This window comes from Danio rerio, chromosome 1, assembly GCF_052040795.2.
Source record: "Danio rerio strain M-AB ecotype USA chromosome 1, GRCz13ab, whole genome shotgun sequence".
NCBI classification, from domain to species: Eukaryota; Metazoa; Chordata; class Actinopteri; order Cypriniformes; family Danionidae; genus Danio; species Danio rerio.
In genome coordinates, this window is record NC_141021.1 from 37,811,678 (window position 1) to 37,831,614 (window position 19,937).

The 19,937-nt window shown below is 37.0% G+C and overlaps 3 protein-coding genes across 3 annotated transcripts in view; 2 read left to right on the forward strand and 1 right to left on the reverse strand.

Annotated features, from left to right (window-relative positions):
* The window catches only part of znf827 (zinc finger protein 827), a 789,732-nt gene that overhangs the window by 56,470 nt on the left and 713,325 nt on the right, over window positions 1-19,937 (reverse strand). The gene's annotated exons all lie outside the window — the stretch shown is intronic.
* Window positions 945-2,114, forward strand: LOC147846930 (uncharacterized). The gene has a single exon (XM_087236555.1). The coding sequence runs from the start codon at window positions 967-969 to the stop codon at window positions 1,630-1,632; it is 666 nt and encodes a 221-aa protein (XP_087092681.1). The 5' UTR covers window positions 945-966; the 3' UTR covers window positions 1,633-2,114.
* Window positions 13,691-14,502, forward strand: LOC147837418 (snaclec A13-like). The gene is given in 4 exon segments (XM_087238367.1): window positions 13,691-13,719; window positions 13,794-14,157; window positions 14,159-14,339; window positions 14,342-14,502. Coding segments are annotated over 4 exon segments (696 nt in total). The 3' UTR covers window positions 14,464-14,502.

Sequence of the window (19,937 nt, forward strand, 5' to 3'; positions counted from 1 at the left end):
CATTTACGGCTCCTAAACTCTGGAATAGCCTTCCTGATAATGTCCGAGGCTCAGACACACTCTCGCAGTTCAAAACTAGACCAAAGACCTATCTTTTTAGCAGAGCATACACTCAATGCATCACATAGCGATATGATGCATGAATGTGTTTATATACATAAAAATATATAATATAATCTCGTTTATTTACCCTATGAACAGCAGCTATCTGAATTATTCTCTTTGTTCGCTATTTCCACCTGTGGATACTCATCCCAAAGCCCCCAGAGATTATGCAGTGCCACTGAAGTGATCCAAGACCTGTGAAGAGATACTCCCAAGGTTTCCACATACCCAGACCAGGCCATAGCAGCTGCTGTGGTGGTCATGGAGGAGTAGCCTGAGCCTGATTCCTTTGAGACTCCAGGGAACGCAGTCTTCGCTGACTGGACTTAACTGAACTTAAACTCTGAAAACTGAACTACACTGTTTTAATTCACTATAATCTTCTATGTGAAGCTGCTTTGACACAATCTACATTGTAACAACGCTATACAAATTCATGAATTAAATTGAATTATTTGTTAATGCATTCATTTACCACCTATTCTAGCCTGCATGGCTTGTATATTACAGAATTGTAAGGCATTTATATAAATGTGTGAACATGAATCTTTTTTAACATGTTGTCATCTGTACATTAATTTTTTTTAAAAAGTACTATTTTGTTGTTGGATGTACCATTGACATTAACAGGATTACTGTTACTATATTGAAGATAGACTTATCACAAATAAGTAGCTAAATAGTATAAAGGGATTGTCAATATGTGAAAGTGATTGCATGATTTGAATACTGATGGCATTGTACAAATCACCCTTGATGATGAGCCCATAAGATTTGCATGTTCTACGTCAACAGCCAGAGAGAATGATAAAACGCACTCAACCATACTGATACTTCAAACCAACACACAACAGAGCAGAGATGAGGTTATTTCTCACTGCTTTCTTCGTGTCTGTTCTTTACAGGCAAACAGCGGGTACAGTTACTGTGTACATTTATGTGACTACTCCAATGAACTGCAGTGAAGCTCTGAAGTATTGTCAGACATATTATACAGACTTGCTTACAATCAACAGTGAGAAGGACGTCCAGATGGCAAACAAGGCAGCTGACGGAGCTTACGACAAAAGCTGGTTCAAGTCAATCACTCAGGTCTCTGAAAACCAATGCACATTGATGAACGATAAGGGATCAAAAAACCCTACTTTTTGGGCGGTAGTGTGTGCGTCTCCTCATCAGCCGTGTTCAAGTAAGCATCCGTTCTTCTGCTATAAGGACTTAATTCTGGTGAAGGTAAATAAGGCATGGGAGGAAGCTCTGGAATACTGTCGGTCTAGCTATGTAGATTTGGCCTTCTTGGATTACAAGGTGACACTAAATCTAAATGATGCCCAGACAAACCGCGTATGGACAGGCCTGCGTTTTCTAGATGGAAAATGGTTCTGGGTGGGGATGGAGAATATTGAGACTGACCTCACTCTGCCCCCATGCCCAATTGAACCGTATCGTTGTGGAGCCCGAAACACTGAGACAGATCAATGGGAGAATAGAGACTGTGAGGAGAAGCTCAACTTTGTTTGTGTGTAAATATTTAGGCAAGTAATGAACCATGACGCTGTTATTATTGTTCACGCTTCATTTGCTCATACACTGACGATGTTTGACTTTGAAATCATGTCGACAAACTTGACTTTATTAATGAAATGGGGAATGTACCATTTATGCTAGTCATTTTGACTGCTTTTTAAATTAGGGCTGAACAATATATTATTTGAGGATCGATATCACAATGTTTATCTGCAATTTAGTCACATAACAGGATTAGATTATTTATTAAAGATCAGAAGATAAAGATATTATTGAATATTAATATTTTAATGATTTTGACAATGATGACCTTGTTATTATATATTTGATCGTTAGATTCCTGTTCTTGAATACTGTTTAGCTCCCCAGAAAACCATAAAGCACTATTTAACTTATATTTTTGCTCTGTCTTATTTATATATGAAGAGTACAGATGCAAAAATCTGTATAATGCCATCTGTAGTTTTCTTTTACAATGAGCATTTTTTTCAGCCTCTTTTATGTTCAGTTATTTCATGTAAAAGCAATGGAAATAATCTATTCCTTGCCATAAAAGTGAAATTACTTAATCAAGACATAAGGCTGAGAAAAATGCTAATATTACAAGACAATTTCAAATGCCACATGGAGGTTTTTGCATCTGAACTCTTCATATGCTTGTAATTCATTGTATTTCATGGAGATGTACTGTATAGAAAAAAAAATGTATCATCCCAGTCAAGTTAAATTAATGAAATATTTCCAAATAGAAATATTCTAATCATCTGGTGAAATTATTTTAATGTTGCCATAAATTTATACATATATATATATATATATATATATATATATATATATATATATATATATATATATATATATATATATATATATATATATATATATATATATATATACAAGGTTGAAGTCAGAATTATTAGCCCCCCTTTGAATTTTATTTATCTTTTTTTCAATATTTCCCAAATAATGTTTAACAGAGCAAAGAAATTCACAGTATGTCTGTTAATTTATTTTTCTGAAGAAGAAAGTCTTATTTGTTTTATTTTGGCTAGAATAAAAGCAGTTTTAAAAAGAAAATATAGGTCAAAATTATTAGCCCCTTTAAGCTTTTTTTTTTTTTTTTTTTTTGGTCTACAGAATGAACTATCGTTATACAGTAACTTGCCTAATTACCCTAACCTGTCTTGTTAACCTAGTTAACCTAACATAGTTAAGCCTTTAAATGTCACATTAATCTGTATAGAAGTGACTTCAAAAATATCTAGTACAATATTATATACTGTCATCATGGCAAAGCTAAAATCAATCAGTTATTAGAAATGAGTTATTAAAACTATTATGTTTAGAAATATGCTGAAAAAAAAACCTTCTTTCTGTAAAACAGAAATTGGGGAAAAAAGATTAACAAGGGGGCTAATAATTCTGAATTCAACTGTATGTATCACAGCAAAACAAAATATTGGAATGTCAGAGTTTTTCAATATCATGCACCCCCAATTTAAACAGAATACTGAAAACAATGAGATGTAAGCTGGCTGTGAAAAAGATGTGGCTTGTGGGTGTTGTCATTTCTGAATTGTGTACATGTATTTTATTTATTTATTTGCCCCATGCTTCATTTGCTTTGAATTTGTTTTTAATTAAACTGTTTCCTATATATTTAAAGTTTAATTATGGTGAGGCTGGTGATGGGGAATAACATTAAAACTGTTTTCACATTTCAATTAATGTAATTATGTAATATGAGACTTGTATGTGACCCCACAGTTTCTTATGTTGCTGGTATATGAATTTGACATATTCAAAAATAAATTGTATGGGTCAAAAGTATGATATTTTTCCAAAAAATTTATAGAATATAAAGTAAAGATATTTTCCTCAGCATTTTGATTTTGTTTTTTATTTTTTCTAGATTTGATATAGTTCTATAATCTATGTTAAATATAGTAATATCCCAACTAACCACAGATTAATGAAATTATTACTTTATTCAGTTGTTCGATTATTTATTAATCTCAATAAAAAGATCCCTGTGACTGGTTTTGTGGTCCAGGGTCACATATGTCATCAAGAATCAGATGGGTTGTACATTTTAGCCCTGATTAAAACCTCAGAATTTAGCTGTCATCATTTCAAATCCTTGCTGACTTTTATCTTTTACATCCAAAAAAACAAACAAAAAACTCCACAGCCATCTCCAATAATTCACAAAGCCAATATCAGAAGTTGTTGTTTATATTGGCATTATTGTAGTTGCTATGGCTACTTGCACACATTCATAATTTGCTTAAATCTCCATATTTTGCAAGTTCACATCCTTCTTTCATGCTTTGTTTGGAATTTATACCATGGATAGTGTATACTCTGTGGTTAATTTGAATAGATTAGTAGATTTATGAGATTTTCGTTGTTTATTTTAGGCCTGCTGTTGATTATACTGCACCAATATCACAGATTTCCATACTTCCATTACATATACCAAAAAAGCATCACAAAACCATCAGATTATAACAATCAAACCATTACATTTGTGTGACACATTCCATTAGGATTTATTAGTTTTTACTTGTCACCAATAGAAGTTGAAACATGACAAGCAGAGAGCCAAAGGACCAATACAGTTTTCATTAAAACCAGTAAAATTTCAGTATATTCGTTAAAGTCATTATAAATAGCCTACTAATGTGATTAATATGTTTTTTTTTTTTCAGAAAGGCATACACACCTTAATGACATTGAAGTCCATGTAGCAAATCCAACTTACTGTTTAAGTAAAATCATAATAATAATAATCAATATAACCAATGTATTTTATTATAATTGATGAGGCACTAGGGGAAAAAATAAAAGCTTAAAAATAGTCAAACCCTACATTTGCTAGATTTCTGCAGACATGTCCTCTGCAACTACCTGCTAGTGGGCTCAAATTTGATATACAATTTGAATATTATATAGAAGTACTATTTCATTAATGGGCATGCTATATATATATATAATTTTTACGAAAAATTGCATGATCGATGATCATTTAAATGATCAACTTATCAATTAATCAAATAATTGTTAATTACTACTCCAACACAAAGTATTGAATGATTTGATATATTCAACAAGGCAAACAATTCACCCAAGCCAGAAATTTGTGAGAACAGAGATGTTCACTGAATATCTGGCTGTGACGAGCAATTTTTAAAATAAGAGCATATTTGTGTATGTCAAGATATCTTAAAACACCATAATATTTTAGAGAAAGAAGTTCAAGTTTGCATAACCAATAATTGCTCTTATCCACCACCGATTTGATTACCTAACCAACGACTTAATGGCAACACCCGTGGTTATAACGAGATCCGCACATATCTCCATAACAGGGTTTTATGCAATCCAGTGAGTCCATAAGGTAAGGTAAACTGCACACTTGTGGATGTGTACCTCACAGTGCAAACTATAACTTACCCTTTAAATGTTCATGCTTAATTGGTGTCCAATAATTGAATCTGGATTTGAAAGCAGACACACTTCTGTGGAGTGCTTTGAATTTGTGTGCAGTATTTTTGAGACCTTCTCGGCAGGATAAGATTCATGATGATCTTTTTTTAAACAATATATTCACCCTTGGAGGAGAGAGTATATCTTCTCAAAGAAATTGGAGAATTGAGACTGAAAAATCAATGGAGAATTGATTTTAGGAATTGAGTTCATGGATTCCAGAAGTAGGAATCAAAATCTGAATCAATTCTAAAATATTTGGAATGGAACAGCTCTACTATTACAGTGGATTATTACAGCCCGTGTGTTGTCCCAGATTATAATATGTGAGTTGTCATTTATGTCAACAAGGTAATAAGAAGGTATAATCTGTCTATCATCACCAAATTTGCATAATCCAATATGTAATACATGATGACATCATGTTCATGATAAGAAATGTAAATGCAGACAAAGGCAAATCATCATTCCTCTTATTTGAATGAGGATTGTGGATGTGGAAATTCTTTGCATGCAAACAACAGCTACATTTGTTTGCAGTTTGTCTGAGTAATTTTAAAACATTGTTGTACAAAGCAGGGTATCCACAGGTTTTTCAAAAGTCTTAAAAGGGTGGTCCAGAATGTAATTTTAAGGCTTGGTTGTGTTAATAAGATGCAAAGCAATGTGTGCTTATGTTTCACTTGAAGGAAATCAAGTTATTTTTTCATAAATCTCATTTTGATTATACACAGCTACTCAGCTAACATGAAAACGACTGTCATATTTCCTAGTTCCTCTGAAAGGCCCGCCCTCAAGTGGCTTTGATTGGTCATCGTCATAATGTGCTGCGATTCACGCCCAGACAAGCACGCGCATTTTGTGTAAACGGTCAGGAGTCAATCAACAAGTGTCTGTAATGACTGAAAATTGGATGCGGCTCCTTTAAGACTTTAAGTGTGTGTGTGTGTGTGTGTGTGTGTGTGTGTGTGTGTGTGTGTGTGTGTGTGTGTGTGTGTGTGTGTGTGTGTGTTTATGTGTGTGCGTGTGTATACTATGAACTGTCTGTTAACACGAGAAGCGCATGTGGGCGGTAGTTATGTTTATTTTTATTTTTCTCTCATGCTCGGATTAAGTTATTTTCTGTGGTGACGCTGGCGACAGAATAAAGCACAAGATGGGGATGAGACATGTTTGAGCCTGGATTGATTTTTTTTGCTGTTACACTCCAGTTGGGAGAGAATTGCTGTATTTTTTTTTACTCAATGTATTACAGGACGTCTTTCACGCATATCCAAAATATGCCTGTGTAAGTAACATGAATCATTCACATATCTTTTGTGACTTCATTGTCTGAGATGTAAAATGCATGGAAAAGCTGCCTATAGATGGTTTACATGACGCTGGTGTGGTTATTATTAATCCGCCATTACGGGAAGCGCCACCAGGGAGCTATTCCATAAACCAAGTTTACAGAAAAAGCCAGGCTTATTTTGGTAAGTCAGGTTTATTAATGGCGGATTCGGTTTCATAAATCAAATTTGCGATAGTTCAAACTTAGTTACCCTGGCAACTTATGCTGGGAAACTAGCCTGGTCCGGGGCAGGCTAACTCTCAGGCTAAGTCTTAAGTTCAAGCTTAATCAAAGTAATGTTAACATTCACCTGCTATAATCTGATGCCATTTTAATTCACTTAACCTCTTAATAACGATTAAAACTTTATAGTCACTTAATAGCAAAAAAATATATATATAATATATATATTCCAAATTTTGAATTGGTACTGAATAATCTAATGTATATATATTAGGGATGTGCGGAGCAGCCGGTATTTGTATTTGTATTTGTTGAGGGGGGAAAAGTATTTGTATTTGTATTTGTATTTGTATTCGAGTAAAATTCAAAATGGCGCAAAAATATATATTTTTTCTATTACACTTCTAATTTACGTTATAGTGAAATTATTGTTTAATTATATCCATTATATAAATTAAAGACATGCAATATTGGCTGTTGTTTTTGAACATGTGACAAGAAATGTCATTAAAAAGAAAATAACATAGAAGCCATTATCTCATCCATGGTTAAACCAACAACTAATAAAATACCATTGTGAATATTATGAACCCCACCACCACCGTTCTTGTTGAAGGACACTGAATAGACAGAATAAAAACAAATAATACTTCAAAAAACTGTTCTTCTTCTGAAAGAACTTCTTTCCAATGGACAGAATTCCAAAAACTAATATTAACTAAATAAATCTAAATTAAACCCTGCCTGGGAGATCTGGCAGAACAAAAGTATTCTATATAATACTAAAAGATACAGCCCTGCTATTGTCATCTGCCTGCCACAAAACAGACACAAAGTTTTTTTTTTTTTATTTATTTTTTTTTTTTTTGAAACTGACTTGCTGGGGCAGAATGTGGCTGTGTTGATGGTTTGGTGCTTGTGGATGATTTAGCAGAGCATAGCTGTGCTGATTGAGGGGATTGATGCTTGTGGGGGGTTCACAGACAGTATCAGGAAATTCTATTCTATTACATAGAAGGTTGCGTGGTGGCACAGTGAGTAGCAAGAAGGTTGCTGGTTCGAGCCCCGACTGGGTTCTCCCCATGTTGGCGTGAGTTTCCTCCGGGTGCTCCGGTTTCCCCCACAGTCCAAACACATGCAATACAGGTGAATTGGGTAAGCTAAATTGTCCCTATTGTATGTGTGTGAAAGAGAGTGTATGGATGTTTGCCAGTGCTGGGTAGCAGCTGGAAGGGCAGCCACTGCGTAAAACATATGCTGGATAAATTGGTGGTTCATTCCACTGTGGCAACCCCAGATTGATAAAGGGATTTAGCCGAAAAGAAATGAATAAATGATTATGGATAGAAGATGTTGACAGATGTTTAATATCTCTGCCTCTGCTGATTTCACTTTTGTAAACATTATACAGTATCACTTTGTTTTATCTGCAGCTCCACTGACTGTAAAATGCTTCCACACAGAACCTGAAGGTTTTTTTTTTCTTTTGACTGGTGGAGGACCAAGAAATGGCTCAGCAGTAGTCTTTTTCACTCTTTTTCTGGGTGCCCAATAAAAAGTGACGGGAAGCTATGCTAAGGTTAACTAGCCTATAGCATATATCTTGCTGTCTGCAAAAGACAGTAATTTAGACATACCATATAACTCCCATAAGTGCATACTATTCGACACAACTGCAAAAGCATCGTTTTAACCATTATAAACGAACGTTAACGTTACTCTGTCAACAGCAGTCTAAATTACTGCGCTAACAGAGCTAACGTTGCGTAAACAGCAACGTCAACTCCGCTACAAGTTTATAAACTGCCTTTGGAAACCAATTAAGGTACAAAAATCTATTTAACAAAAATAGTGATGCAGTGAAGTATTTTTTTCGCTCAGCCGAGCCTTTCATCTGTTGCTGTGGAAAAGCTTGTGCCTGACACATTTCATCTCCGCCCCACCCTCCGACTATTGAGCGTCTCTCTCTCTCTCTCTCTCTCACTCACTCACTCACTCACGCGGGCATGCACTGTGGTCTCATGAGGAAACGCTGCTTTTTGATATAGTGTTTTTCTTGCTCCCGAATACAAATAATTTTTCAAGTATTTGTTCGAATCAAGTATTCGTAAAAACACGCTATTCGTGCCTTTCCGAATACCGTATTCGGGTTCGGCTCCACCCTTAATATATATATATACACGTTTATTTTTTTAGGCTTAGTGCCTTTATTAATCTGGGGTTACTACAGCGCAATGAACGGCCAACTTATACAGCATATGATTTATGCAGCAGAAGACTTCACTTGGAAACATCCATACACACTCATTCACATTCCTACACTATGGCCAGTTTAGCTTATTCAATTCACCTGTAGCGCATGCCGCATGTCTTTGGATTTGGGGGAAACTGGAGCACCTGGAGGAAACCCACGCGAGCACGGGGTTAAGAAAAGCACTGACTATTATTAAGAAGAAGACTACATTTCTTAAATAATGACTTTAAAGCTGTAAAATGAGTGAAATAATCAGGAGATGATACGTGCTGAGCAGCAACTTCACTTTAATGTAAGGATATTTTCCCACGGGCCGCGGGAAACAAGTGGCAAAGGAAAAGCAACGATTTGCAGCAGATTCGGGAGCAAATTAAAAATCCCACCGCTTGTGCGTGCACGGCTCTTTATTTATTTTAAACCTATGTGCTTACATTTAGAACATTTTGTATGTTACAGTGAGCCTGCAGTGCATTAAAACATTTCTTGCAAGCAACAATTGGCAGTAAGCGCAAATCCTCTCTCTCACGCACATGCGCGCGGTCAAGCACAATTACTATGTTTTATAACAAATATTATAGGCCTAAATAATAGTCTATATTTAAAAATATATATTGCTAAAAATGTAGCCTATTGAACTATCTGCAGTTTCGCGGCTCACTCGCTGTAAAACAGCTGTGTCTCATTTCAGAGCTCTTTCAGTTCTCTAAGTTGCCATGGTAGCACACAACATAATCGATGTATCTATGCTCGACTTTTAAGGTTTCACGACAGAAACGTGCACGAACAGTTATCTAGATTATTTAAACTGAACTCAGACTAGTTAGATCAAATGATCTTCAACTTGCTGTTATGGAACCAGTTTAAGCGTGGACGTTTAGTTCAGCTCATTATAGTCAGGCTTTTGGCTTTAATCCCCGCTTTTCTTAACCAATTTTAATGAAGAATACGTATCCTTTGTCGCTGATGTCTTCAGTGTTCGAGCGTCTGCAGGGGGCTTCGTTTTTCACAAAATTAGATCTCTGCAACGCATATCATTTGGTTCGCATGAAGCAGGGCCATGAGTGGAATACCGCGTTTCTTACCCCCAGTGGGCATTTTGAATATTGTGTTCTTCCGTTCAGGCTTTCTAATGCTCCTGCGGTTTTCCAAGCACTCGTAAATGACGTGTTGCGAGACATGATAGATCAGTTTATTTATGTCTACCTGGATGACATTCTGATTTTTTCTCGTTCTCTCCAGGAACATGTGCAGCACGTCAGGCGAGTGCTTCAGCGGCTGCTAGAGAATGGGCTTTTTGTCAAGGCGGAGAAATGCGTGTTTCATGCACAGTCTGTTCCCTTTTTAGGACACATTTTGTCAGTCGAGGGGGTGCGCATGGATCCAGAGAAGGTTCAGGCTGTGGTAAATTGGCCAATTCCGGAGTCTCGTAAGGCCCTGCAGAGATTTCTGGGCTTAGCTAATTTTTACCAGCTGCATTCACTAAACTAAAAGGCCGTTTTGTTTCAGCCCCCATTCTGGTGACACCTGATCCCTCCCGGCAGTTTGTGGTGGAGGTTGACGCATCAGAGGTGGGGGTGGGCGCTATCCTGTCCCAGCGCGCAGCCTCGGATGACAGAATTCCTCCGTGTGCGTTTTTCTCACATCGATTATCTCCCGCAGAACGTAATTACGACATTGGTAATAGGAAGTTGTTGGCTGTCAAACTCGTATTGGAGGAATGGCGTCATTGGTTGGAGGGTTCGGGGGTTCCCTTTATCGTTTGGACCGATCATAAGAACCTCGAATACATCAGGTCCGCCAAACGACTTAACTCCAGGCAGGCTCGGTGGGCATTATTCTTCGGACGTTTTGACTTTGCCATCTCTTATCGGTCGGGTTCTAAAAACACCAAACCCGACGCGTTATCCCGTCTTTTTTATTCTTCCGAGCGCAATCCGTCTCCTAAGCCCATCGTTCCCCAGAGGATTTGTATTTCTGCGGTGACATGGGAGATCGAGAGCAGGGTCCGCACAGCCCTGGGTGGGGTAACGCCCTCGGTTGGATGCCCATCCAGTCGTTTGTTTGTGCCGGAGGAGATTCGGTCTGACGTCATTCGGTGGGGACATTCCTCCAAAGTGGCTTGTCATCCGGGGGTGAGTCGTACCTTATTTTTGGTTAAACAGCGATTTTGGTGGCCAGCTATGGCACGGGACATACGCGAGTTTGTTTTGGCCTGTTTTGTTTGTGCTGTTTCTAAGACTTCAAATCGCCCTCCTACTGGACTCCTTCTGCCGCTGTCAGTGCCTTCGAGACCCTGGTCACACATTTCACTAGATTTTGTCACTGGTCTCCCGCCATCTGGTGGCAATACGGCTGTTTTGACCGTTGTGGACCGGTTCTCGAAGGCTACTCATTTCATTCCTCTGCCCAAATTACCCTCAGCCAGAGTGACAGCGGATGCTGTCATTAATCACGTCTTTCGCATTCATGGCCTCCCGACGGATGTGGTTTCTGACAGAGGGCTACAGTTTGTCTCTAAATTTTGGAGAGAATTCTGTCATTTACTGGGGGCGACTGTAAGTCTTTCTTCTGGTTTCCATCCTCAGAGTAACGGACAAACAGAGAGGGCCAACCAAGATCTCGAACGCATGTTACGTTGTTTGGTTTCCCAAAATCCCTCCTCTTGGAGTCAGCCCCTCCCATGGGTGGAGTATGCACACAATTCGTTACCAGTGTCGGCTACGGGCCTCTCTCCGTTTCAGTGTAGTCTAGGTTACCAGCCACCAGCTTTTCCCAGTCTGGAATCCGAAATCGCGGTCCCCTCCGCCCACGCCTTTGTCCAGAGGTGTCGACGCACTTGAAGCAGGGCCAGACAGACCCTCCTCCAAGTGGGTGCGCACACTAAGGCTAAAGCCGATCGCCACCGGTCGAAGCCTCCCGTTTACGTCGTCGGTCAGAAAGTGTGGCTTTCAACTAAGAATATTCTCTTGCGTTCCGTATGTAATAAACTTGCACCCAAATTTATTGGCCCGTTCACTGTCATTAAGATCATTAGTCCGGTGGCAGTCCGCCTTAAACTTCCTATAGCGTACAGGAGAATACATCCCGTGTTTCATGTTTCCAAATTAAAGCCGGTTTTTTATACGGCAATTAACCCGCCGTATTAATTAACCACACTGGTGAGGCTCATTATTAGGCCTATATCAGAGTTTCACCTACATCTATGTTTCTTTGTCAGTTCGTTACACCTGGTCTTATGTGTGTTGTCTGTGCTCAGGCCCCTGAGGAGATTTACCTGCACCCTGTTTTCCTGTCTGTTCCTGCCCTGTGTTCATCGTCCTCCCAGCCTGTCACTATCTTTGTTTGTTTACTTTGACTTTGTCAAATAAACTTCTTCACTCGCATCTGGATCCTCTTAGACTCTTATTTTTGAACGTTACAGATCCGCCATTATGGGAAGCGCCACCTGGTGTAGACTGGGTATACTGTAGCTAAAGCAGTTATCTGTTGCAGTCAGTGTGAAAAGCTGATTAATTAGGTCAGATCTCTTATAAATTTAGATAAATATCTTGGCGCCAGAGTATTTATCGCAGCCAGAAATAACACATTAAATGAGCATACATTTTGTCCCACTCCTAATACACAACCCAACAAACAAAAACTAAAGTAACTCAAAATCATTTTATGCACTCTTGGGGGCCCCCTTGTGGCCATGGGGCCCTAAGCAGCCACTTAGTTCACTTATGCCTTGGGCCTGCTCTGCATGTATGTATTATTCAAGTAGTTCGAATTTTTCAATAGTATCTGGATGCAGCCTTCATGATGCAAGCTGAGAGTGCATCACTCAGCGATGCAATGTCAGACACAATGCACTCAATAGATTGAGTGACGTCACTGTGAGGGGTGGGGTTAGGACTGGGGTTAGGTGAGCCCATTAAAAAGCATTGCATGCAGCTTAGATTGCACTGCACCAGGTCTGCATCCAGACCCCTCTCAATTTTTTTGTTTTTAATGAGGCAAGTAAACATTTTTACTGTTTAGCCCTATTTAACTCTAAAAAAAATTTCGTAATGGTCTTAAAAAGTCTGACATTTGAGTTGGTGAAATCTGCAGAAACCCTGACAAAGAATCCTTGCTCAGGAATGCTGTGCATGTTTTTCAATTACTTTTTAGTTTATTTACAAAAGAGAAAGCATTAAATATTGAAATTGAATTTAATCAACAAAAATATGAAGGCAATGTAAAAAAATCACTTCTAAATCATTTATATTCACATCAATTAAAGTATGCATGTTTTGCCAATTTACATGAATGAAACTGGATGTAAACAACAAGCATATTTAAATGCATAATAAATAACGTATTTTTCTTCACTGTTTTAGCTTAATTAGTCATTACTTTCAAAGTTTTTGGGAACAAATCATATGTGACCTTAGACCCCAAAAGCAGTCAACAAAAATCAGCACTATGACTTTTTGTTTGGGTGGTCTATGGTAACATTTTCAAACAATAAGTTTTTCTTTCCATCAGTGTTGATAAATTCAGCTGAAACACAACTAGAATTGGAATGTGCTTTATTTAATTGCATTGAAATTATTTAATGTACTTAATGCAATATATTATTTAATACAAACAGAGATGCCTTTTTATTAGAACTTGCACATGCTGTAGTTCCTTGAAACATGTAAAAGACGTTGTTATGCAACTTCTTTAAATAAACAAAATAGATTCTGTAGGATTTGAATGTTTTGTCCCAGCAAACATGACAAACTGTTCAGTGCTCAACCATCCTTAAACCAAACCAGCTCACCACAGCAGAGATGGAGCTGAATCTCTTTGGACTTTTCCTGTTTGTTCTGAATGCTTATGGATAGAGCACAGGTAGAACTGGAGTTAACGTGCACATTTTTGTGGAAGCTGCAGTGACCTTTTTTTTGCTCAAAATTACTGCAAGACCTTTTATGACAACCTGTCTATAGTTTCTACTGTAGAGGAGCTTCAGATGCTTGAAGAAGAGGCAGGAGTAACGTACAATAATAGTTGGATCGGCAGCCAGAGAAGCATATGTAAATCACTAAAGTATGAGGACATTAATACATCAAATGTGCAACACTTGTTTGATAATCCTGCATTTTGTGCATTTGCTTTCACGACCCATTGGAAAAAAAAATTATGTTCAAATCAATATTCTTTCTTCTGCCATAAGAACTTCACTCTGGTGCAAGTAAATAAGACATGGGAGGACGCTCTGGAGTACTGCAGATCTCACTTCACTGACCTGGCTTCTTTTTCTTTTGATTGGCCAACAAAATAAGATTAAAAAGGAGACTGAAACTTGCCAGACAGATCATGTGTGGACAGGCCTGCGCTTTCTAGATGGAAAATGGTATTGGCTGAATGTGTTGAATGACCAGATCATCGTTTCTCTGCCCTCATGCCCGCTTGAGCCATTCCGCTGCGGTGCCAGAAACACAAGACAGAACAATGGGAGAACAGAGACTGCGAGGAAAAGCTCAACTTTCTGTGTCTCAAACTTTTCAGTCTTGAACATGACCTCTTGTCTGTTTTCATGAATCAAGTAGGCATAAAGTGAAATCTGAAGTGTAGACTTATAATATGTTAAAGGAAGAGTTCATTCCGAGAAAATAACTTTTGATATATTTTTTTAATTATTATTTTAATAAAAAATATATATATAAAAGAATGTTAAAAACTGAAAATATAGGGGAATATTTTATGGAAATATCTGGCTACTAGTATTCAAGATTCTATAAAATAATGTCTGTGTTCAACAGATGAAATAAACTCAAAAGAGTTTGGAACTCCAGTCCAGACAGAGTTCAGTTCATCTTTGATCTGGTTTGGTTTGACGATATTTGAGCAATAAACAGTTTATCACCCTTATCAGACTGCTGACACAGAGCATGTAAAAACCACAAAGTCTCACAGCATCATCATCCATCTTTGTTAATTAAACAACATCCAGTGCAGCACTTTTGTTTATTTTAAAATGATTGACAACCCTGCCATTCATGCTTAAACTATTTGAATATTGATACTGTCAGCATACTTCAATAGTGTCTATCAGCAATTCTTAAGTAATGAATATAATTATAAACAGCAGATTATGGCAACAGATTATGACATAATATTAATTATCAAGAATGCAAATGTAAGCAAAGGCAAAACATAATTTTTCGTATTTGTATGAGGTGTGTGGATGTGGAATTTCTTTGCATGCAAAAACGGACAAAAAACAACGTAAACAACAGCTACATTTGTTTGCCAGGTTTCCAATTCATTTTCAGCTCATGCCTTACAATCTATTGGTCAAAGCAATGTCAATACTGTACATTTTTTGCATGAACAGCCAGTACACTCATAATTCCAAAACCAAATAAGTACAATGACACAACCAATGTCCATTGAGTTTGAAACCAGTGAAGGTTCTATGCAAATACCTCTTACCGTATTTGCCTACTGGGGAGATTTTCCAGTCTTGTGCCACCAGGCTCAGGGAAGACCAAGAACATGCTAGATCCAGAACATATGTCCCTCGGCTTGGGAATGCCTTGGGATTCCCCTGGAAGAGCTGAATGAAATCACTAGTGAGAGGGAAGTTTCGAGCTTCATACTGTGACTGCTGCGCACCGCAACCTGGCCCCAGATAGGTGGTTGATGATGGATGGATATTCCGTATATCAAGCAGGTAGCAGAATAGGGTCAAATACTACTGTAGTTCTATTTTTTTTAATATGTATAAAATAACTTTATAAATCTTCAGTCTAAAAAGACAGTGGCCTTGTGAGTAGTGAGTGTCAGTTTTAGTAAAGGTCCAAGAAGGGGTAACACTTTATTTTGATGGTCCATTTGAGTATTAGTAAGCTGTCTGCTGAATATCTGTTGATACTGCTCCTTCAACAGACATTTAACTGACTATAAGAAACTTTGCAAGTACATGTCAACTTACCATAACCCTAACCCCAACTTAACAGTCTACTACTACTTAATGAGAATTAGTTGCCATGTAGATGCAATGTAACTTAAATTCAACAAACGGACCATCAAAATAAAGTGTGACCCAAGAGGGTCCTGGTTGAGTGGCCAAAGCAATCCCATCCCATCACGATTTTTCAATATTTGTTTTTTGTAATGTTGTTGTGTTGTAAATTAACATCTGTTTTTCAAAATTTCACTGTTGTGATTTTTTTGCTTACTTTTGTTTACAAATGTCATTGTGTTGTGAACTTAATGTCATTGTGTTGTGATCCTAATGTTCTCTTGAGTCCATAGGTGCATCCCAAATTTTAATACCTTGCACTATTTTATACCATTTGTAGTATAAATAGTATATGTAGTGCATTCACACTAAAAATCTAAAAAGAGTAAGTACACTTCAAATATGCAGATGATGCACTTATTCAACTGTTGAAAACCAGAATGAAATGTTGGACACTTCACACACTCAACGGCCACTCCAACAGAAGGGGCAAGCTTTCTGGCACTGATTTTGAATTTCTTATTTATTTAGGATTTTGAAAGCAAAATTCTCCTACGAGAGTGATCATATGAATACGGTTATACTCGTGGCAGGTATTAGTTTGGTCATTTATTTCACTAATTTGGCAACCTCAAAAAATCATCTTTGAATTTCCTCTTAGTATAAAAATTTTCCGTGTTCCATTTGGGATGACACTACATACATATACTATGCTGTTGAGTATGACCACTTATTACGTATTTCTGATATTATTAGATAAATAAAAACTTTTAAACTGTAGAAATGCTTCAGTAAAAATCTGTAACCTGCTTAACAGTAAGATTCCCTAATATTATCTTTAAAATGACTTTTCCTGAAATTACTGTTTCTTTTCATCAATTATGTACATTAAAGTTTTGTTACATCTTTTGACGAATATATAGTATGTTTTTCTGCTTTGTGGGAAAAAATGTTTGTTGATTTTCCATTGCCATATGCTTATGGTTGTGTTTTTGTCTGTGTAACAGACACAAAGTGTAGAAATTAGTCCTTCAAAATGTACTTGCATAGCACTATAAATAATTGAAATACAGTACCTTAAAATTCTTTTTACAGTTTCTATTGTATTTTTAACCAAAAAATTTTGTCAACAATCTGATAGTTTGTCATCAAATTGTGCTACTTAATTTTTAAATGGGAAGTTAGAACATAAAACAGCACTGGACAAAACGACAATTTGACAAAATGTGCCAATCTAGATGTATAAGAAACTTAAATAATTTGTTTTTTAAAATTACAAATGTTAAACATTTTTAATGTATAGGGGGTAATTTAGCCATTTACAACTCCCTTTAGTCATATGTGAACAGTCTTCATAAAAGTGAATCTTCTCAGTGAAAAGTAACCTGAGAAAGATTATTTAATGATTATTTAAGGAGAAAAAATATTAAAGAATGTTTAATAACAGGTACTACCTAACACAGAACATTGTCTGTGTTTCTGTTTAAAAGCTGTCAAGTTTTTTTGTTGTTGTTGTTGACTTCTGTCATGTTATAATGTGTCTAGATATCAAACGATGTCTGCCTCCCTCATGTGGTTATAAAAGGAAACTAAAACTTACAGTAAATAATAAATAACAAGCATTAAAAATAAATAAAAATGCACATAAACGTTAAAACTATTTAAAGTGCTCAGCATAAATGAGTACACCCCATTTTTTTAAATTTATATTTTTTTATTAAATATGGGTTATATATCTTAATGCATTTGAACATAACAGATTTATTAAATAGATATATTTATTAAAATTATATTTTAGTCACAAAACATCTTTAGAAATGGAAAGATAATACATTTAAATTCATGCAAAATATTGTAAAAAAAACATTGAACCATTATTGTAAGTTATTTTGTTGGATTAGTTCTAGATTTGGCTTCAATACTGACTTAATTAATGTATATGCACTAACAAAATATTGTAAAGCATCCTATAGAAAATATTAATTTAAATGAGAGATTTATGGGGGGTTTACTCATATGGCCTATGCTGAGCACTGTACTTCTGTAACACTTATAGTTCACTTAAATGTATACTTTTACATACTATTAGGGTGGCCAGTTTACCCCAAGTAGTGTTCAAGTATTACACTGAAAAAGAGATTACTAGATGCCATAGTTAAAACATGACGTATGCATAAAAATATAATTCAATGTTGTTTAGGAATGCTTGACCTGAAACTCCAATATTGTGAGTAGACTGGAGAAACATTATAGTGTATTTGTATATGTAATGTGTTTAGTGTCTCAGTCAACTAAATGTATATGTGTTGTGGCGAGACAAAATGCCTCCTACAAATTTTTCTAAGTGCCACTAGGGGGCGCTGCTCCGACTTGCCCATCCTGGAGCTTCCAAACAGTACTTCTTTGGTCGAGAGCAGAGGTTCAGGTAGGGAATAGGAGAATTTTTTTTTTTTCCTGTGTGTGTGTTTGGTGGCAAAGAATTGGGGAGAGAGAAGATAAGACAGGTGCAAGAGTGGAGAGCTGTTAGTGATGACGAGTGTGTGACATTAAAAGACGGTGGCGTGTAATGATTGTGGATGCGGTGGCCCAGACAACATCACAAGCGATCCTCTGGGATCCTCGGGGAATCACATGAAAATGTGGACCTGTACAGATCGATGTTGTTTGCTCGGGTCAGTAGTTCATTTGCATTTTTTCATACACCCACACAATTGCTAACAATCTACATACATGTTGCAACTCCATTACACAGGCTTTCTTTTTCTTTCTTGCTCTCGTTATACCAACCACCATTACAATGTGAATAAAGCAACATAGAGTGAGAGTGAAAACAGTGTATAAGCAGCACACCAAATCCTTGTCAGTTTGTTGAGAGCCATGATGGTCCTGGTGAGGAGGGTGGAGAAGAACAAGCTGTTTAACTGTTCTTCTCTCACCCAAGAGCTGTGTGTGGCAAAGCTCAGGGTGATGAAGTGGAGCAATGTTAGAACACAGCAGGACACTGAGGTGAAACATTCACTGATGGTAAATCGCATTAAATTTTGTGTGTATGTATCCACTTTTTTTCCTATACCCCATAATGCATTGCATTGTTTATAACAATAACTTGTAACCTGTAACAATCAGAAAACAAAAAGAGTTTTGTTTTATATCCTGCTGTTGTTTTGATTTGTTGAAAGCTATTCCTAATGGTTTCCTAATGTGAATGTCATGAATAACATAGAATGAACTGCTTTTAGGTGACTGAATTAAAAGAGAGAGAGAGAGAGAGAAAGAATAACATTGTGATTGAACTTTATTGTAAAATCCATCAATTCATTCATTCATTTGCTTATCTGGGGCCGGGTCATGGGGGCAGCAGTCTCATGAGAGAACTCCAGACTTGCCTTTCCCCAGACATACCTCCAGTTCCTCTTAGGGATCCTAAGGTATTCCCAGGCAAGCCGAGAGACAGTCTTCCCAGAGGCCTCATCTCATTTTGACAAGCCTGGAATGCCTCTCTAGGTAGGGGTCTAGGATGCATTGGAAAAGATGCCTAAGCCACCTTCTGTCAATGTGGAGGAGCAGCTGTTCTACTCCAAGCTCCTCTGAGCTCTGAGTGTGCACACACCCTGCAAAGCAAAATCATTTCAGCCCTTGTGTTCAAGATCTTGTCTTTTTGCCATGACCCAAAGTTCATGGTAAATCAAGATTGCAATTCAGTTGTCCTTTAAATGTTTTCAGATACTTTTTAGAACAGTGGTTCTCAAACTTTTTTCACCAAGTACCACCTTAGAAAAAAATCGTCTCTCCAAGTACCACCTTACGACGCTATTTTTTAACCAGTATTAAAAAATAGCGTCGTAAGCCTAATTAAGCAGCTACAGGTGTGCACAGTTTTAAAACGATGCAGATTACTTCCTATTAGTAAGAATATGTATTATTGTCAGTCACTTTAAACATTTGAAATAGTCTGAACATTAACTGTGCTTGCAGATAAAAAAAAAAAAAAGTTTTAGTTAAAATGCTTTTAAAAGTTCATAAAAAAATGGCGCTGTTCTTAAAAAGTAAAAAGAAAACTGCTGTAC